Here is a 21,601-nt window from a genome sequence, read left to right on the forward strand (position 1 = left end):
GGCTGGAGAGATGGCCCAGAGGTTAAGAGCACTAAATGCTCTTCCAGAGGTCCTGAGTTCAATTCCCAGCAACCACATGGTGGCTCACAGCCATCTGTAATGAGATCTGGTGCCCTCTTCTGGCCTGCAGGCATACACGGAAGGAATGTTGTATACATAATAAATAAATAAATCTTAAAAAAAATAGATATGACCTAGACCCATACAAAGAGGGGCTAGCCTTACTATGCCATGGAGTCCTTGAGACCTTGGGCTAGCCCTGCAAAGAACAGACTACAGCAAATCCAGGACCCCTAGATATGATTCCCCCCACCTGCAAGATTTCTAGTTTTGGAAACAGGGTTTCTCTGTGTAAGAGTCCTATAGCTCTGTAGACCAGGTTGGCCTTGAACTCACAGAGATCCACCGCCTCTGCCTCCTAAATGCCGGATTAAAGGCGTGCACAACCACTGCCCAGCTTATTTTTTGTCTTTTTTAAGGAATATTATTTTTAGGCTGGGTGTGGTGGAGTGAGTTCCAGGACAGCCAGGGCTACAAAGAGAAACCCTGTCTTGAAAAAACAAAAATAGACAAAACACTGCTAAGTGACTGAGCCTCAGTTTCCCTGTTTGGAAAGCAGTGTCAATAGGAACCTTCTGAAGTGGGGAGCCCCCATGAACGAAGACTCAACATGAGCAAAGAAAACAAGGGAAGCAGCAAAGGCACTGCCTATGTGCAGAGACCACGGCAGGAGGACCTTGAGTTTAGGCCCAGTCTCGGCTGCACTGTGAAGTTCACGTCCCAACCCTAGGAAAGCTGCTCCAAAAAAGACAAGGGTTTGCCTTGCTCATGGAGGCAAGGTTTCCGCCAGGAGGCAGAGCTCAGCCTATCTATTCAACAGGCCATAGCTTGGGGTGTGGCTGGGGCCAGTGGGGAGTCTACAGGCGCCATACTCACCCAAGTGAAAATGGAGAAGAAAGAGAAGGCGATGGCGGCCCGGGCGGCATCCGTCCCTTCGTTCAGAGGGTTGTCCTGGACCTTGGAGACTTGCCACTGGTTGGCCAGGAAGCAGAAACCCACGAACCAGAAGAAGGCCCAGAAGGCTGGAGTGTCCAGGGTCAGGCCAGATGTCAGTGACACACACAGAGAAGGGGGAGAAAACAGAATACCGAGGAACAAGGACACAGGTCAAGAGCATGCTCCTATGCTCCCGACCCCCAAATGATGAGCAAGGAGGTGGAACAGAGAGAAGGAGCAGACTGGGAATGATGGAGTTGGGGTTGGGGGGGCCACAGAGAGGGCAGGTCAAAAGCAAGCAGATGCACAGGGCAAACCATGGAGCGAGAAGACGATGGGGAGGGGTGGGCAGCCAGGTCAGGGGCCTCTCTTAGCGCCTGCCACATCCCTGGCCTGGTCTGGAGGGCCAGCTGCCAATGCAAGGAGTAGGTAGGATACAGCAGCCCTGCTAAGACTTCTGGAGAACTGGGGAGAGGGACCACTGGGACAAGGACAATAGTGACTGCACAGCCTGGACCTCCACTTCCCATGTATGTAGCTTCCAGAAGCCTCCCAAGGGGAGCCCCCTGAAGCTGAAGTATGTGGGCTCTGTGGGTACCCAGGGTCTCCCCAGAACTGTCCAGGAGCTTCTGGGAACTCCATAGAAACAAGGGAACCGTCACTCAGTCCTAGGTCTTTCTGGAAGGTCAAAGGGTCCCCAGTTCCTTAGGAAGCAGGGCCCACAGTCTCCTGATCCTGCCCAAAGTGCCTACCAGACTGACTCTGGGATTCCCATGGGTGGGAGACTGGCAAAGGGAGGTAGTTCTGCTGAGACCAAGGGAAGGGGGGATCGAGGATCTCCAGGGAAGGGAGCCGAAGGGCACTGAGACCAGAGCTGACTTGAACCCCTCCCCTCGTCAGCCGCAGCCCCTTGTCTGGGGCTTCACTACCCACACTTCACGGGAGGTTATTAAGGGGTACCACCCGAGCAGGCTCACCCGAGACACCGATGTCAGACAGCACAGCCTTCTTGCGATCCTTGACACTGCTGATCTGTGGGAAGTACACGTCCAGAGCCAGGTAGAGCAGGCAGGTGAGGAACGCCAGCACGCCCACGGTCACACCGTAGCTGCAGGCATTGGGGTTCCGGTTGTAGATGCAGAACTCCTCCTCCTCCTCTGAGCTGTTGAGGTAGCCCTCATTCACGATGGAGCCAAAGACCACAATGGAGAAAACCTGCAGGGCGGAGCAAGTGTGAGCACAGCCAGGCTCCCTCACCCTGTCAGCTGTACAGCCTGATCCCCTGCGAACACGAACACGAGACAGGTAGGTATTTTTTTTTAATATTTTATGCTTTATTTAACTTTTATTTTATGTGCATTGGTGTGAATGTGTCAGATCCCCTGCAACTGGATCTTCAGACAGTTGTGAGCTGCCATGTGGGTGCTGGGAATTGAACCTGGGTCCTCTGGAAGAGCAGTCAGTGCTCTTAACCACTGAGCCGTATCTCCAGCCCTGACAGGTAGGTATTTAAGCAGGGAGCCCAGAGAAGGAGGGCAACTTGCTTAAGGTCACACAGCAAGGCAGCATCAATCACTTTCTAACACTGCTACAGAGCTTAAGGGCCTCTGACTGCTCATGCAGTCCCTCCTACCTCCTGACACCAAGGGTCCCCAGGGCTCCCTGCCAATCCCCCATCCTCCAGGTCAATTTCTACAGTTCCTAGCACCCGCCCAACCCAGTATCGTGTCCCTCTCTGAACAGCCTAGGTAGGGCTGTTCTAGTCTGGTGTCTCGGGGCCACGAGTCCTGGTCCTACCCCAGGTGAATGAAGTGAGAAGTTAAAAGCTCATAGCGGTAGCCATGCTGCCAGAGGCGTCCCACAAGCCACCTCACTCACGGTCTTAACAAACCCGGATCACTTCAGCTGGACTGGCAGCTAGCTCAGGCCACCGTGACTCTGCCTCCTGCAGGCCACACCCCATGGTAACTAGACCTGGTAGATAAAAAGTGGTTACAAGGTGTCTCAGAGCTGGGCAGGTGGCGGTGGCACACGCCTTTTAAAATTCCAGCACTTGGGAGGCAGAGACAGGTAGATCTCTGAGTTCAAAGTCAGCCTGATCTACAAAGCAAATTGCAGGACAGAGAAACCCTGTAGCTACAAGTAGTTGCTAGGGGAAGGGCAGCCATCTTCCTCAATACTGGTGAACTGCCGTTGCCAGGTAAATAAGGCCCCTGCAGTGCTCATGCACACCTTAATGCAAAGACAGAGGGCTAGAGAGCGGCCCAGCGGGTAAGAGTGCGTGCTACTCTTCCAAAGGACCCAGGTTCCATTTCTGGTGGCTCATAACCATGTGTAATTCCAGCTCCAGGGAATCTGGTGCCCTCTACAGGCCTCTGTGGGTACTGCACTCTACGGCATACATAGACACAAATGCGCACATATAAATAAAACAGGAATGACCAAAGACATGACTGCAAGAGCTTGTTGGGAAGAGGGGTTTGGCAGGAGGGAGAAGAAAGAATGATTGGGGGGGAAATGATCAAAGTACATTACATAAGTTTGAAGTTACAAAAGGATAATTTAAGTGATGAGATTTTGCCTCTGGCTCCCACTTCACTCACTCTCTGGCCTCCTGTCCCTGCCTGCTCTACTGGAAGGCAGATGCTGTGACAAGGGGCGGAGGAAAGTCTCTAACTGATAGCCTGAAGGGAGCTGAAGCCCTCTCCATCAGCAGCCCATGGAGTGGGGGTGCGCTGAAACCCAGAGCACACACTTGTGAACTTGAAACTGACTTGTCCACAGGAGAGCCAATGAGACCACAGCCCTGGCTGACATCGTGGCTTTAGCTGTGAGAGACCTGAAGGCAATAACGGCACCTTAGCAGATTCCTGACCCACGGAAACTGAGGTAACCTGTGACTGCTGTTTTAGGCAATACATTTGGGGGCAATGTATTATGTAGCAATGGCTAACCAATATATCAGTATCATCAGCAAATGCAGACAACTGCACACGTGTATGTGGAGGCTAGAAGTCAATGTCTGGGGGCTTCCTCTGCTACTCTCCACTTTACTTTTAGAAACAAGATCTCAAGCCGGGCGGCGGTGGCACACGCCTTTAATCCCAGCACTCAGGAGGCAGAGGCAGGTGGATCTCTGTGAGTTCGAGGCCAGCCTGGTCTACAAAAGCTAGTTCCAAGATAGGCTCAAAGCTACAGAGAAACCCTGGTTTGAAAAAAAAGAAAGAAAGAAAAAGAAGAAAGAAGAAAAGAAAGAAAGAAAGAAAGAAAGAAAGAAAGAAAGAAAGATAGATCTCTCACTAAACTTGGAGCTCACTGACTCAGCTAGACCGTCTGGCCAGTAAGCCCCAGAGATCTTGCCATCTCTGCCCATCCAGCATTGCTATTACAGGCTCAAGCCACTGTGCCCAGCTTTTAGATGACTATGAAGGCCTGAACTTGGGTCCTCGTGTCTACATAGCAAGAACTTACCAAGAGAGTCATCTCCTCAGCCCCTACTTTCCGTTTATTTAAAAATGTATTTTACGTGCATGGATGTTTGGTCTGTACACATGTGCAGTGCTCATGGATGCCACAAGAGGGTGTCCGATTCCCTCGGGACTGGATTCCCAGATGGTTGTGAGCCTCCACGTGGGTACAAAAAAATATCCTTCCGTTATCAGCCACATGCTCTCTGCCACAGTGGACACACCCAGAAGGGGTAGTAAGGCAGAGACGTTGTGGAATAGGGGAAGAGCCAAGAATCGTCCACAGTGTTTTCTTGCATGTCTACCACCAGACAACAGTGTCCCATTCATCTGCTGCCTCATGACACCCTCCAGGCCTCAGCACACTGAGGTGTTTGATCTTTTTATTATATGAATCTCCATTAAGTGGATAATTGGTGATGGGATATTAGATTGGTATTTGTAATTGTTTTTAGAAAATTATATTGGTATCGATTCTTATATGTTGATACAAAGTTAAATTATATTAACTATTGTATGTGAGTATGCTTCAGCCTCTGCTTAAAACATTTGTTATGTATTGATATATATATATATTGTATTTACCATAGTGCAGTGTACATTTCTACCTCTGATTAAGATACTTATATATTGTTTATGTAATGATATACATTGTTTACATTTGGAGGTCATTGTCCTCATTTATTGCACAGTTTTTATTCTTTTAGTCTTCAAGTTAGATAGGTATTGAGAATTATAGATCAATAGTCATCTATGTTTGTCATAGTTATATATAGGCTAATCAGGTTCTTTAAATACATTATATTTAGTATAGATAGTATAATCTTCAACCTCTTCAAAGAGTTGTAGAAAAAGGCCTTTAATCTAACCTAGGGTTCCGTGGTAGTGAGACACAATCACTCCTAGCAACACTGCTCTACTCCTGAGAGAATGATGAGCACCAAAGACACTCCACTGGGAGCTTGTCTTCTTGGCAGAACTGGCCTTTGAGCAAAGAAAAGCCCATACCTCAACCACTGACAGAGATACAGAGTATCCGTAAATGTATAAAACAGGATTGTCTTATCTTGCCAAGACAGGGTAGGATAGTTCTAAAGCCTTAGCCAAAGTTGGTTGCCTCAACATTGCAAATGAGACTTTGGGTGATTTCCCAGGTAGTCAGTTGTCTCTATCATTTGTTGCACATTTTGGAAGTTTCTCGTTTGTACTTCCTGGTTGCTCAAGTTATATTACTTCCCTTCTCAGATCTTTGATAGAGTTGAAGATTAGATAATTGTAGTTACCCTCCTCATGATTTAGCTAAACTTAATTTCAATATATTATTTAGACTCCTTGAAATAGAATGCTTAGTAAAACTTTTGTTATATGTTTCTTGATTAATATTGTTTGTTGCTTGTAATTTTATATTCGGTATCTGTTCCTATTGTATATAGTTGTATTGGGTTTGGTTCAATCTTGTTTAGACAAAAGGGGGAGATGATGGGGAAGCTCAGCCAATCACATTTTGCTAGGGTGTGGTGCCTGGGGCCAGGGAAGAAAGACCTGGGAATCCAGGGGCTCTCTCTCTCTTCTCTCTTTGCTGTGCTGGTGTTCACTGGACCCGATTGTGTAAGTTTCCCCATTTTCCAATTATTAAACTAGACCTGTTGTATTGAGCTTGTCTGGTTAATTCTAGCTTACCGGTCGACTACGCCCATCAGTCCTTCATATCCCCAGATGCCACCAAACACACAGAATGGAAAAGTCTCTTGATTAGAGAGATTTCAGACCCTGGGGTCAGACAGGCCTGCTCCATTCAAAACTGGAGCTTGCTAGGTGCAGCCCCATGCAATGGGGCTTTTAGAAAATTTATCATCCAGTGAGACGGCTCAGTGGATAAAAGCACTTGTAGCACAAGCTTGGTGAGCTGAGTTCGATTCCTGGGACCCACACAAAAGTGGAAGGAGAGAAATAACTCGGCAAAGTTGTCTTTTGTCTTCCGCGGGTGGGTGCACAGTCACACTCACGCATATACATGTACACAGGGGATGTAGTTCACTGGTTCCGCGGGTGCACAGAGTCACACTCAGGCACACACATATATACACAGGGGATGTAGTTCACTGGTTCCACGGGTGCACAGAGCCACACTCACACACACACATATATACACAGGGGATGTAGTTCATTGGGAGGTCAGGCACTTACCATCCTGGCACTTAAAAAAACAAACACCAACCTCTCCTCTCGGGGAGGTTTGCACACCAGTACCCAGAGCAGGGCATGCCTCTCAGGATTAAGAAAGAGGCCCTTTCAGGTTGCTTCCTTTCCCTGGAGGCTTTGGGCAAAATGGAACACCAGAGGCCTCTCTTGAGCAATACTGCCTGTTCCTGTGGCAGGAAAGTACATCGCTGCAGCAGGGGCTGAGAACAAGAGTGAGCCCCACTTGTCAACAGCAAGGAAAAAGGCTCCCCAAAGGCTGGGAGGGGGAGCAGGCAAGCGGAAATCTGGGCCTTGGGGAAGGCTGAAGAGGAACCATTAAGACTGGGAATCCTTGGAGAGGCCAGGAAAAAGGTGTCGGAGACATGTGTCCCCAGGAGGGTGAGGAGCAAGATCAAAACACCCTCAAAAACAGGAACAGGGCGGCCTGTGACCCCACAACAGCAGCAGGCTCCAGCTCTGATCAGGCACTCACCACAAATTGTAAGCTTCCTGGTGCCTGAAACTTTGCAGAAAGGGACACTGAGGACAACAGGATCTTCCTGTGGGGAGTGACCCTTGGGGTACAATCAGAGAATCCTTGCCTGGCCTTGGGTCTAGGGAATAACAACAGCCCGTGACTCCCAATATACTCTGAGGAATGGATGCTTAGGGTGACAGCCGGTCCTGAAAAGGTCAAGAGGATGCATCAGTGGTCAGGGCAGAGCTCTGCAGCTGGGCCCTTTGAGATGACTGAGAAAGAGCCAGCCCTGCATGGATGGCACACATAATCCGGGCAGGGGAATGGAAGCAGAGGCTGGAGGTAGACTGAGGATATGGTGGGAGAGTAGCAGTGATCAGTGGGGTACAGGCCTGATGGACTGTGGGGTGACCACCGTCTTCAGGTGCAATAAGCATGGGATTTGAAATAGCTGGGGGACAAGGCCAGACTCACAGATCCCTTCCCATTGGTCCTGCTCCTTCTGATGTCCCCACCGGAAGATGGAAGATTGGAAGTTGAAAAAAATCACTTTTGGGGTTCCTCTCTACCATCTGGATACATCCTGAGTATCTAGGTATAGAGGCCAACTGGGCACCAGCCCCATTCACTTCTGGGGGCTCTGCTCCTCCTCAGCTATGTGCTTCTCTTCCACTGTCCCAGGCCCTTTCTAGGTCTTCTTCCTTGGAGACTGTTCCTAGCACAGGTCCCATCCCAAACTTAATGGTGGCCTTTGTGACAGGTGCAGGGAGAGCACTCTTCGGGGAGCTGACTGTGTCACACACACAGATCTGCACTGCGTCAGGGTGGGGCCCAGGAGGCCTCTTCCTAGAGGTCAGTAACAGCAACTCCTGAGCACCTCATATGTGACCTACACCAAAACTACAAGGCAGCCAAGGTCCTGTTCACACCGAAGGAGACAGATATTCAATTAAGTTCTGAAACATCACGAAGAAGCATTAACTAGTGTAAGGGGAGACAGCCAGGGTGGCTGATAAAGTGACCACTGAGTCAGGTGGCAGCAAACACCACCACCCCACCCCACCCCACCCCATCCTCCCCAGCCCCCTCACCCCCCCCCACCTAATTGGTATCTCAAAAATGATGGCCCAGGGAGGAGCAACAACAAGCACAAAGTCCCTAGGGTGCAAACAAACTTATTGTGTTAAGAGGGAGGTAAGGGAAGTGACACAGAGCCAGAGGAAGACATCTGGGAATTAAGGTCACCAAGGTAAGCAAAGGCTGGTTCCCTGGGGTCAGGGTGGGTCTAACAGCCAAGGCGGACTCAGAAGCAGTAACTGACCTGATCTGACCTGGGTTTGCAAAGAACCAGCTGGTCAGCTCGGAGAGAGACTGCAGGGAGCTCCTGCAGAATCCAGGCTGGAAAGAGCCAGGGAGCAAACCGGGGGAGCTCGGACTGCAGGAGTGGTGCAGCCTGCAGACCTGCTCAGGTCCCACCTCTCCAGCCCCTGAACAGACTGTCTTCAAGGACCTACCGTCTCTGAAGTCTCCAGAGCCACCTAACGGATTCTCTCAGTCTCACCTGCAGCGATGATCTAATTTCTCATCTGAGTGGGAAGCCCCAGAGCAGGGGACAGAGCCTCATGGGTCGCCGCTCGGCCTCTCACAGATGTGGAGAGAAGGGCGTACAACGTGTACTGAGGTATGCTCAGACCCACCAGACTGACATACTCATTCCTATCTTAGGACTGTGACTGGGGACTCGCGGGTCACCCAGGCTGCAGTGGAGCCAGCACTGGCATGCCAGACTCTCTGAATCCAGAGCTGGTGCCCTGTGCCAGGCAGCCTCCCTGGGTAGCTTGTTAAAGCCAGATCTGCAGAGACCGCAGGGAACACATAGCGTAAGCAGACACCAGAGAACCGGAAACTAAACCAGATGGAAACTCTATATGGATCCAGTGGAAGCCAGGATATGGGAAAAGACCTTGTGGTAGCTGGCTGTGCTGTGGGGAAGGGGAAACGGTCCCCACAGGAAGAACCAGGGGCCAAAAAACAGCAGAGGACCCAGACAGGAGGCTTGGACTCAAGGGGGCTGCCTGACTGTGGCAGGTTCAGAATGAACCTCCTTCTGTCCAACTACCTGGAGAAAATGGCGAGGAAGGGATGGCGAGGTGGCTCGGCAGGTAAAAGGCCCATGTTGTCAAAGTCTGGAGTCCTGAGTTCTATCCCAGGAGTCACACAGTGGAAAGAGAAATCTAAAGCTGTCCCCTGACCTCCACACGTGTGCTGTGGTGGACACTCCAGAATACAGTCAGAAAATAGAAAAGAAATGGCCAGGTAGACAGCGTGCCTCTGCCATGGGTTCCGCCCACTTCTGGATCCATCCATCCTGTCTTTAGAAACAGAGTCCAGATGGTGCTTGGTGGAGACCCACAGCCAACTCAGAGCAAGAAGAAAAACCAGATTAGAGAATTTCAGGATACTGAGCTGCTAAATTCAGAGGTGCAGAGCATCCAACAACCCAGAAGCCCTGAGCCTCTGGGACCCTTGGCCTCTGCACCCTGTCAGTCATCTGGAGGGGAAGAATGCACAGGTGCAGGGTGCTGCAAAATTCTGCACATGCAGCTCCCACTCCGAACACTGCTTCCTTCCTTTTTTCATCTAACGAGGCAACGCCTTTCACTCTTGGGGACCCTATGAAGATGTGATGACCCCAGCAACCTTCTGGACACCTCCTTAGTGACCCTCCCCACCCTGATCTCAGGGGTTGGGATGTTTACTGTCTGTCTCCTCATGAGACCCTGTACCAGCCTGTAATTCCAGAGGGTCAGAAGCCAAAGAAAGTACCTCACAGATTTGACCATTAGTCTTCATTGAGACCCATATATCCCAACAAAGTAGCTGCTACCCAACAGGGAAGCTGAGGTTCACCAGAAGGTGGGACATGGCCTCTGACCCAGCCTGTCCCTCCAGAGCATTCTAGGATAGAACCAGCACCCAACTTACAGCTGCTCCCAAAGAGGGGCAAATTCCAGACCGCAGTTCCAGGCCACCATGATAGACAGATAGATAGATAACCTGCCCAATTCCCGAGGGACCAAATGGTCAGTATTCTTAGAGAACAGAGCCAGGAGGCCTGTGCCTGAGTCAACTGCAGGACTCTAAGAACACCTCCCGTTCTCAACCCGTCCCTCAGCCAGCAGGGGCACCAGCAACTCCTGAAGTCCTAGCTATTAAAGGTAAGGTATTTTACTTTCCTCTCTGCTTGTTTCTCAAATAAATCTTTCCATCCTTATGTTTAGATTTATTTTTATTTGTGTTGGTGTATGCCACGTGTGTGTGGGTGAGCAAGCAGCCAAAAGATGATATCAGATCCCCTGGAACAGGAGTTACAGGCAGCTGGGAGCCACCTAACAGGAGTGCTAGGAACTGAACTTGGTTGGGTTCTCCAGAAGAGCAAGTACTCTTCTTTTTTGAAAGATCTATTTTTTATTATGCTTTTTAATTAATTTATTTTATGTGCATTGGTGTTTGGCCTGTGTGTGTGTTTGTATGAGGTGTCAGAGCCCCTGGGACTGAAATTAAAGACAGTTGTGAGCTGCCACATGAGTGCTGGGAACTGAACTCAGGACCTCAGGAAGAGGAAGCCAGTGCACTTAACCTCTGAGCCATCTCTCCAGCCCCCAGCAAGTACTCTTAACCACTGATAATTTCTCCAGCCTCTTCTTCTTTTTGTGAGACAGAGTCTTAGTTAGTCTGGTACTTGCTTATGTAGCCCCATCTGGCCTTGAACTCGCAACAGTCCCCCTGATGACTCAATCTCCTGCATACTGGAACTACAGGCATGTGCCACCACACTAGTCAGGAAAGGTCTGTAGATGAATGTCAGGTTTACCCAGCTAAGCTGCAGATAGCATCTGTTAAACACCCCGGCCTGTTAAGCTTCCAACAATACCTTCCACTGGCCCTGCACAGACATTGATTCCTAAGTCAGGTGGTTGGGAGGAGCCTGCTTGGTCCCCCGTTGCCCTCCACCCCTTTGGTGCAGGCAGCCAGACAGCCTGCTCACCACCTCAAGGTCTTCTCTAATTGAGCCCCAAGCCCCAGAAAACAGCTAGGCAGATATCATGAACCCCAAATACCCTCTTTATCTCCCAGCACAATTATGAAGCAAGCAAGGGTCTTGCCCCTAGCCTCCTCCTCCAAGACCCCATCCACCACTCATTCACAGGGTCCCATCTACCTACCAGACCCCAGACCTGGGCCAGACCTCAACCCTCACCAATCTGGCTACCTGGCCCTGTTACTTCCCCACGAAATTCTGTAGCACTTCGTGTTGCCAGCTTGGACCCAGGCCACCTCCACAGATCTTCAGGCAGTGACAGCAGCCACGCCAGATGCTTTCATTTAACCTAAGTCAGGGGAATGCTAGTTATTCTGCTAAACTGATACTCACTCAGGAAGTGAACTCACCCTTCCCACCAGGCCTTACCCGCTTCCTCTGGCTTTTATCAACATTGCCCTCCTAAGGCCATGAAACCTCAAAGCCTTCGCCCTTGGCTGGCCCTTGGATCTTTCCCCAGATCTTCCCAAGGAGGCCAGCTCGGCAGCATCTGAACCTCCACAGGAACTACATGGCCCCAGGAAGCCCTCAGGACTCTCAGATCCAGGGCAGCTTCCAATCAACTCCCTTAGTCGCATCATTACGTAAGTTGTTCCCTATAGCTCAATAGCTGGGTTCAGTCTCCCCAAGCCCAACAGGAAGGTCAAGAGAGGCCTGCAGGGGAGCAGGAGCCAGCGTGACAGGCACAGGCAGTGCAGAGCTCCAGGAGAGAACTCGGTACCCCTGGCCAGTAGTGTACCACGTGCACACCCCTGAACACAAGGGACTCACGCCCAAAACCAACTGTGAGCTGAGCCTGGCTTCCGGCCAGCATCTGGGCTGCAGTCCCCTCCCCAGCCCAATCCTGCCTCCTGCACCCCGGGACAGGCAACCATGCTGAGATGAGTCAGGCTGCCAAGGGCCCTACTACAGACAAGTCCACAGCCCACAAGATCATGTGAGGGAAGCAGAGAAGCCAGCACAGGGACGCGTGACAGCGCCCAGGAGCAGCTCAAGTGCCTAGAGAGCCTGGGCCTCTCCTCCTGGCAGCCTTAGATGTAGCCACTGGGGATTAGGTGTTAATCTTCCCATAGGCTGTCCTCACGTGGTCTCAGTAGTGGGGGTGAGCTGGCTGGGCAGGGCACAAGGACCACTCCTGAGGCTATGAAAACACAGGGCTTGAAAGCCTCACCAAGAAGGGGGAAACTGAGACCCAGAGGGCTGGCTGCTTTGACTGGCCAGAGCTCCTCCATCAGTGCCATATCTGCCCCTTTTGGAAGGAAGAAGTGGAGAATGTCCATCCTGTCTGACCCTGTCACTGCTGATCCCAAGCACCCAGTCCACCCAGCAAGGTGGCATTGGTGAATTCACTTCAGAGACGGGACAACCGAGGCTCTGGAGTTTCACAGCTAGTAAGGACAGGGCTCACCACTCAGGTACTGCCTCTTGCCTTGCCAGGTGATGCCAGCCCCAGGCTGACACCGCGGTTTCTCCTAGCCTGGCTCCCCTTTGGAGACAATCAACGTAGAAAAGGTTGCAGCCTTGCCAATTCTCAACTATCTGCCCAGTGGACAAGGGCAATGAGGAGAGAGCGAGTTGGGGAACCCAGGAAGGCTTCCCAGGGGAGGGGGCAGAGTAGCACAGGTTCCAACACACACACCCACAGTTCAGAGTCCTCCCAAGTTAGCCATCACCCCAGCACTGGGAGTCTGACAAGATTCCCTGTCCCCAAGGCTTACAGCCCAACTCAGTTCTATTATGCCTCTCAGTCCACGCCATCAGCTCCTTCTGGCTGGTTGGTTCTTATCCTGCCAACTCTAGTGTTGCCTTCTTGTCTCCAAGTCTCAAAGGGTATGCACTTCCTCCTGGTTCTCCACACTCAACACCATATTTTAACTAGATTCTGGGCCATATTTCTCACATTAGTGTGGAAGCCTTCATTGCCTAAAGCAGGCAAAACACAGAGTCCAGGTGAAATCAAAGGACAGAGTGCCCACATCCTATGCATTTGGACTCAGGGGAAGGGCGCACAGAGGACCTCGCTGCCAGCCGGGCACCGTGGAGATCCATTTATAAGGATCAACCACGGGATTTGGCAATGTGAAGGTCACGGATGAGCCTGACCAGAGGGAGGTGGGAGGGAGGGAGGGAGCTTGCTGAATGTCATTCTAGACTGAGCCCTCTCAGCCCTCCAAGAGACCAGGGAAATGGGGAGGGAGTGGCTGAAGAGGGGGAAAGGCCAGGAGCAGAGAGGGGAACCTGAAGGTGTTGAGGCAAGAGGAGAATGGGGGGAAGCTCCAGATGCAGACACAGGAACTTGAGCAGGCAAGAGGGCCAATATCCAGGAGGCCACCAAACAGGGAGCCAGCCCAGGGCAGAGATGGAGAGCAGGACTGGATTTAACCCAGCGGTGGCAGGTAAGTGCAACCGCGCAGAAGTGCCAGAGAGGGGACAAGGTGCCGGGGGTCTGAAGGCCAGGCATGGGGAGGGTCAGTGGCTCAAGAGGTTCAGGTATAAGATCACAGGGCTCAGGGGAGGGGACAGACAAGAGGGCTGAGGACAACTGGACATGGCATGAGGATGCACACAGCCTAGGCTGTGGCTGTGTCAGATGAGGACGAGACATGGAGGAGGGCAGGCCCAGGTGTGAAAAAAGAGAGGGGGAGAGAGGTAGGCACAGTGACCAGAACCGAAGAGCTGCAGGTCAGGGAAGGGGTGTGAGGCCAGGGGAACCACGCTGGCCCTGGTGTGTAAGAAGGGAAGGGAGATCTCAGGGCTGCTGGGCAGCCCAAGCTGGAGGAAGGCCTTCAAGTCCAAGAGGCTTCAGGGACAGAAGGACCCTGGGCCTGCTCACAAAAGGAAGGTGGGAAGAAGAGAATGACCACTATTGAGTGGCTTCAGGGTACAAGGGCTCAAGGTAGACCAGGTTACAGAGAATTTACATGAGGAGGTCAGGGATTAGGACTTCAGGAGAGACAGAAACTCAGGGCACAGTCCACGTCCATCTGCTCTGTGACTGTGGGCTACCTCAGCAATCTGGCTTGTGGGGTCCTTCACGGTTCTGGGCTGACAGCTGGGGGCTGTACCAGCCAATGAGCTACTCTTCCCCCAAGCCTGGGCTGACAGCTTGGGACTGTAGCAGCCAAAGAGTTATCTCTTCCCCCAAGTCACTTCCCCTGCACCTGCCTCCTCAGAGGAGATGAGCCAAACTCCATGCCTGGAAAGGAAGCTCCCCCAGAAATAAGGAGGTATGACCAGCCTGTCAAGCTCCAGCGACACTCATGTGCGCCAGGAGCCTCCCTCTGCTGCAGTGTGTGCTCGCACACATGTGGAGGCCGAAGGTCAGCGCAGGGCGCCCTCCTCTGCTGTTATCTTATTTTTTGAGGCAGGGTCTCTCAGTGAGCCTGCAGGTCATTGATACAGCTAGGCTGGCAGAGTTCCAGGGACCTGCCTGTGTCTACCCACACCCAGTGCTAGAGTTACGGGCACATGCTGCCACATCCGGCTTATACAAGGGTGTAAGGGATCCGAATCCAGGTCCTTAGGTCCTTCTGACCCCCACAGACACCAGGCAAACAAGTGGTGGGTAAATATCAAGAGAGATAAAACACGCATACACATAAAATAAAATAAATAAAATCCAAGTCACTGTCTTTTCCAACTTAATGAATGGGGAAACTGAGGCTTAGAGAACATCTTGCTCTAGCCACACAGCCACTGAAGACTTGCCCTGTGCCCTGCTTACCTTCTCTCCCACTGGGACAGCAGGTTTTTCAGGTCTGGCTTCCAAGCCTGGCTTCTCCAACTACCTTGTTATCTGCCTCTTCTGTCCTCCCTCCCGGCTTCTCCTCTCTGTCCTCCTGGCCTTTCCCCCCCATGCTCAACTTTGCTCCTCTTGGTCTGAGGACTGGCTTACCTATCCCAGCAGCCCCAGTTACTGGCTCTGGGCTTATCTGCCATCTGAAGTGGGGACTGCACACCTCTAATCTCATTGGGAGATAGAGAGAAGTTCCAGGACATCCTGGGCTAAACATCAAGACCCTGTCTCAAGTTGGGCAGCGGTGGTGGCACACTGGCACATGCCTAATCCCAGCACTTGGGAGGCAGAGGAAGGTGGATCTCTGTGAGTTCACAGCCAACCTGGACAGGTTCCAAAGCTACAGAGAAATCCTGTTTCGAAAAACAAAAATTAAAACAACAACAACAAAAAAAAAACAAACAAGAGACCCTGTCTCAAACTAAAAAGTGAAGAATTGGGGCAGGAAAGACGGGTCAGTGGTGAAGAGCTATCACTGCTCCTTCCAAAAGACCTGAGTTCAGTTCCCAGCACTCACGTAAGAAGGCCAGGAGAGGCCGGGCGATGGTGGCGCACGCCTTTAATCCCAGCACTCGGGAGGCAGAGACAGGCGGATCTCTGTGAGTTCGAGACCAGCCTGGTCTACAGAGCTAGTTCCAGGACAGGCTCCAAAGCTACAGAGAAACCCTGTCTCGAAAAAACCAAAAAAAAAAAAAAAAAAAAAAAAAGAAGGCCAGGAGATCTGATTCTTTCTTCCTGACTCTGTAAGCACCCACACTTACATGGCACGTACACACAAACACACACGAACAAGCATAAATAAAAATTAGTCTTAAAAAAAAGCTAAAAATCAGCCAGGTGTGGTGGTGCACAACTTTAATCCCAGCACACCGGAGGCAAAGGTAGGTGGATCTCTGAGTTTGAGGCCAGCCTGGTCTACAGAGTTCCAGGATAGCGAGGGCTACACAGAGAAACCTTGTCTTAAGAAACAAACAAAAAATTAAAAATTAGGGGCTGGAGAGATGGCTCAGTGGTTAAGAGCACCGGCTGCTCTTCAAGAGGTCCTGAGTTCAATTCCCAGCAACCACATGGTGGCTCACAACCATCTGTAATGAGATCTGGCACCCTCCTCTGGCATGTGGGCAAACATGGAGGTAGAATGCTGTATACATAATAAATAAATAAATGAATGAATGAATAAATGAATGAATGAATAAATGAATGAATGAATAAATCTTTAAAAAAATAAAAATTAAAAAAATTTCAAAAAAGAAAGAAAAAAAAAAGCCAGGAGGTGATAGCGCACACCTTTAATCCCAGCACTCAGGAGGTAGAGGCAGGTCGATTTCTGTGAGTTCGAGGCCAGCCTGGTCTACAAGAGCTAGTTCCAGGACAGGCTCCAAAGCTACAGAGAAAGCCTGTCTCAAAAAACCAAAAAACAAACAAACAAACAAAAAAAGTCAAAAATTGTTGACTGGAGGTATAATACAATGAGTGTTAAAGCACGTGTCTAGCAGGCATGAAGCTCGGGACTACAAAAACAAAATAATAATAATAATAATAATAATAATAATAATAATAACAACAACAACATGGAGAAAAGATATAAGCAGCTCACCACTGCCACAAACCTTCCAGGTTCTCCAACCCTAAGACACAAATGAAGGCTAGGAAAGAGACTTGCTCCTGAGGCTAAAATCCAGGCTGTCAGGCCCCTCAGGCCTTCAGCTGTCTACACACCAAGGAAACCACCAAAATACACATCAGAAACCCAGGGGCCCAACCTCTTACCTCTTGTGTACAACTCACCACACCCTAGACCTGAGACACACACACAGGAGTCCAAGAGTTGGCCCCATCAGAGAGGCCAGGAGGGCTCCAGGGTGGACAGTCACAGATGTCAAGGCTTCCTGTCTAGGTGCCAGAGTGTGCCTGACACTGGGAGAAAGCCGACGGAACGTGACAACATACCTCCAACGAGGACACCTGCCCCCAGACACAACTGCGAGCCAGGACTCCGGGAGACATCTGCAGAGAGCGCAAGGAGCATGAAGCCCTGCAGCCCGGATGTTCCTCGACCTAGCGAGTCACCTGGCTGAGCTTGCTGCTAACCTAAAAATGGGGGAAAGAAACCAGGTGTGGAGATGCACACCTTGAATCCCAGCAGAGGCAGGAGGGTCTTAAAGCCAGCCTCAGCTACAAAGTGAGTTCTAGGACAGCCAGCAGCGCTACACAGAGAAAGCCTGTCACGGGGGAAGGGGGGGAGTGTGTGTGTGGGGAGAAGAGCCCCACTATACTTACTGAATTCTCCCTGAGGACTCAAAAAAATCAGTCTATCAGTCCATCTGGGTGTAGTGGCTGGCGCACATCTTTAATCCAGGTGGATCTCTGAGTTCAAGGTCTAAAGCCTGGTCTACAAAGCAAGTTCCAGGACAGCTGGGGCTATACAGAGAAACCCTGTCTCAAAAGAAAAATGACCTCACTGAACATAGCGGACAATGAGGGCTACTGAGACCTCAAGAACATGGGCAATGGGTTTTTGAGCCTACTGCACGTATTGGCTTTGTGGGAGCCTAGGCAGTCTGGATGCTCACCTTATGAGACCTGGATGGAGGAGGGTGGTCCTTGGACTTCCCACAGGGTTCAACAGAGGAGGGTGGTCCTTGGACTTCCCACAGGGCAGAGAACCCTGATTGCTCTTTGGGCTGACGAGGGGGGGGGGACTTGATTGGGGGAGGGGGAGGGAAAGGGGAGGCAGAGGTGGGGAAGAGACAGAAATCTTTAATAAATTAAAAAAAAAAAAGAAAAATTACCACAAAAAGTGGAAGGTGCTGGAGAGACCACTCTGCAGTTAGGACAACTTGCTGCTCTTTGGAATGCCAGTACCCAGTTCCCAGCATCCTAGGAGGTTCATAATGCCTCTAATTCCAACTCTGGCGTATCAGACAATCTCTTTTGTCTCCTGAATCCCCCTCACAAAGGTGCACACACATATAGACACAAAAAAATTAAACTTAGCCTGGCGATGGTGGCACACGCCTTTAATCTCAGAACTCGGGAGTCAGAGGCAGGTAGATCTCTGTGAATTCCAGGACCACCAAGAATGTTATATAGAAAAACCTTGTTTCAGAAAAAAAAAATTTAAAACTAAAAAATAAATTTTAAAAACATTAAAGATGTGACCTAGTTGGTAAAGGGTTTGCCCGGCATGCAAGAAGCCCTGAGTTCCATTGCCATCACTTAACAAAATCGAGTGTTGCCGCGTAGCCTTCAATTCTAGCCAAAGAGGGAGGTGGAGGCAGGAGAATCAATTCAAGGTTATTTTCAGTTACAGACCAAGTTTGAGGCTAGCCTGAGCTATAAAAGATCCTGCCTTTTAAAAAAAAAAAAAATGGGGATGGGGAGAGAAGGATTACAAAGCAGATGGAGGCAGCAGCTTGCAGTTGCCCTGGACGATGTCCCAACCCGGCCATCCCCATCAGGTGCAGTCTGGCCTTGCCCAGCCTGGGGGAAGGAGTGACAGGGAAGAGTAGAGACAGCTTCAGTCAAGGGGCCCCACGGACTCAAGGTCCACATTGAGCGAGGCCCCAATGTTTGTACGGTAAGGGTCTCAAGGCCATCTTTTGTAAAAAAAAAAAAAAAAAAGAAAGAAATGATCTGGTACAACTTCTACAAACCCACTAGTCTGTGTGCTGGGACAGTGGCTGCGGTGGAGTCCTGGGTACCAGTGGCCCCAGCTTGTACAGGACTGAGTGGCCTGGGTATCTGGGGCTATGCTAAAGCCAGGAAAATTACAGCAAACCTGCACAAATCAGTGCCCTTAGACCCAGAACCCAGGCTCCCTTAACTCCATGGAGAAGTCTAGGGCTGTCAGACCCCACAGTAGACCTCCATGAAGCACCCCATGGTGCTACCGGGGAGGGAGACCCTGTCCTGGCTCCCTCCCCGGTAGGACTGTGGGCTCCCTGAGCATCAGGGCTGAGCCTGAGTCATGCAGCCTTCCCTTCGGGCCTGGCAGACTCAATAAAGCTTTGCTAAATGAAGCCATCGCGGGGAGAAATGACCCAAGCACAAGAAACGCCCACACCCCCTCACCAAGCTTTCCCCTCGTAGCCAGGTGCCCCAGAGAGGTCAGAAGAAGACGAGGATTCCCATTTTACCTAGGGCCTGCAGGGACTTCTGCAACATGGGGAGTGCCAAGAATAAAGAAATTCAGGGTCACAAATCCTCATGGACATACGTGGGCTGCACAGCCATAAAGAGTGCCAGAAACAAGGCTCTCCATAAGGAGGACATTTAAACATTTTCTAAGACCAGAATAAATCCCAAGCCATTGCACCCATCAGACCCTGATATGGCCCTGAAAACCAGGAGAGAGGGGCACCTCAGCAAGCCTAGGTCACAGCTGACTTCAATTACAACCCCAAGGGTCCCTAACCTATGTCACCAATCCAGGTTCTTCCGGTCTTAGCCCTTCAGGAGCGAGCCCCAGACTTGCAGTAGCAAAACCCTCCTCCACGAAGCCAGCCAACCCCAAAGGGCACCACAGCCCACAGACCTCCTCTCCCTCCGGTGCAAAGCCCCAGAGCCTCTCCCTTCAAGCTGTTTTTGCCCCACACCCCAGGTCTGAGCTGAGCCCCACTCAGCTCTGGGGGTCCTGCACCGATTAGGTGGGCAGAAGGTTGCGAACAGGCCGCCCTCCCTGCTCTCCATTGCGTGGAAGGGACCTTTCTCCAGACAACACCTAGGCGCCACTCAGGTGTATGCTGCGGCTGGAGGTGGGAGTATCGCCGATTCACAAAATGTCAGGGCCCAAGGGGGCCTCAAGGAGGCTCCTCCCACCCCTATAAATCGAGACACTAAAGCATGACAGAAGAGGTGACGCTCCCCACCCAGCTCGGAACTGAATCCCTCGTTTCCCCGATCTTTTCTTGGGTGGTTCCCTGCCCAAGGTCACGCGGCTTAGCAGATGCGGGTCTTGGAGGAACCCCGGTATCCAGCACCACACTCAGGGCTCTGCAGCGTGTGGGATGAGCAACAAAACCTGGTTTGCGGTCCTCGCTCCGAACGCGAGCGGCAGGTGCGGCGTGCGCCCTACCGAGAAGATCCACGCCCTGATCCGCGCCCCCCAAAAGCGGCCTTGAACTCGCGCTCCGTCCCCACGGACGCGCGCGAGCCGCGCTGCTAGCCGCAAAGCAGCGACAGCTTGGAGGTCACGGCGATAGGGCTGAGGAACTCGGCGTCGATGGCCGGGGAAGCAGCGTGCGGCCGGGATCCGCTGCACCGGCAGGGCCGGCCCGGCCAGGTGAGGTCGCGCCGCTCGCCGGCGCCCAGAGCCCCAGCCCGCCTTGCTATGTCCTTACCCAAGACACGACACGCAGGATGGTGTGTGGCTGCCGCACCAGGGTGTAAGGGTCGAAGGCGCCCCCGGCTTTGCCCGCTCCGTACGCACCCCCTTCCATCGTGGCTGCACCGCGCGGCGCCCCCCGCTCGGCGCGCGCCGCCAACCCGTGCGCGTGCGCGGCGCCCCCGCCCCCTCTCCTGCGCGCGGCTGGCGTGGTCCGGGGCTCCCGCTAGGGGGCGTTCGTGCAGGGCAGGCGAGGCTCTCTGAAGCGCGCGCTCGGGGAGCGCGTGCTGCTGTGGGGGTCCCGGTGCCCGGCTGGCTCCTCGTCAGCGGGATGATCTCTGTCTGCAAGGTAGTGCTGGGTCGGGGTGGGGACAGAAAGTGCAGACGCGTCCCCGCCTTCGGGAGCACTCCAAGCTGTAGCTCTCCAGGAAACCCTCTTCGTTATTTGTTTGTTTGCTTGTTGTTTATTTGCCTTTCCTGTCGCTGTCTTCCTCAAATAGAGTGAAGGGGCTCTGTTTGACAGTACGTGGCTCAATGAACGCGCCCCTAAATCGCTGGCTTCAGGAATGACCCGCTCTAAGAGACCTGCAGAACCTCTGGCCCCCAGAACCCCCTTGCCTCCTAGCTCCACCGATGACGTCATACTTGCGCACCCCCCAACCCCCCACCCCCGTCTAGTGGGACCCGTAAGGGAGGTAAAAGCTGCGGGAAACCACAGATCTTGTGAGATTCCCTTCCCCTACACCACAGCTCCCTGCTTCTGTCCTTAATCAAGTAATTAATTATGTAATTATTTCTTCCATTGTCTCCTCTGCGTGTCTGTGGGCTGCGCATCTGGCCAAGTTATGTCTTGTTTGCTATATCCATAGTCCTCACAAACAATAGGTGGTCAATAAATACACCCTAGCCCTCATCATAGTCCGACCCTTCTCCCCCTAGCCCCCCACCTATCCCTACACAATTTGACCTAAGGGCTCCAGAATTTGTTGTTTTTGAGACAGCATCTCTTGTAGTCTAGGCTGACTTCTGGAACTCACCATGCCATATGGAGGGGGATGATTTTGAACTTCAATCCTCTTGCTTCTTCATTCCAGCTACGGTGTTTCAGGCCTGTGTTACCATATACATCTGCAATGAGAAATCTTTGAGGCAGCTGTTATACTATGCTATATATAAAGTGTATATATGCATATATAAGTTTATATATATATATATATATAAACTTCTAGAAGAAAGCAAGAGAAAATCTTTGTAA

At 51.5% G+C, this 21,601-nt stretch overlaps 1 protein-coding gene across 3 annotated transcripts in view; it reads right to left on the bottom strand.

Annotated features, from left to right (window-relative positions):
* LOC126515732 (TGF-beta-activated kinase 1 and MAP3K7-binding protein 1) overlaps positions 1–20,748 on the bottom strand; it is a 65,622-nt gene extending 44,874 nt beyond the window's left edge. Inside the window, exons 1-3 of one of the 3 annotated variants that reach the window (XM_050165597.1) lie at positions 20,363–20,521; positions 1,974–2,211; positions 937–1,082 (exon numbers count right to left, since the gene is read on the bottom strand). In XM_050165597.1, the coding sequence (XP_050021554.1) occupies positions 937–1,082; positions 1,974–2,211; positions 20,363–20,461 (483 nt within the window). In that variant the 5' untranslated portion in view covers positions 20,462–20,521. Of the gene's footprint in view, positions 1–936; positions 1,083–1,973; positions 2,212–20,362 lie in introns of all 3 variants that reach the window. The other 2 variants (XM_050165600.1, XM_050165601.1) reach the window with 2 other exon arrangements.
* Between the last annotated feature and the right edge of the window lie 853 nt (positions 20,749–21,601).

The sequence above is a fragment of the Alexandromys fortis genome, unplaced genomic scaffold (assembly GCF_014885135.2).
Source record: "Alexandromys fortis isolate MF-2015 unplaced genomic scaffold, M_Fortis_MF-2015_v1.1 scaffold_157, whole genome shotgun sequence".
NCBI classification, from domain to species: Eukaryota; Metazoa; Chordata; class Mammalia; order Rodentia; family Cricetidae; genus Alexandromys; species Alexandromys fortis.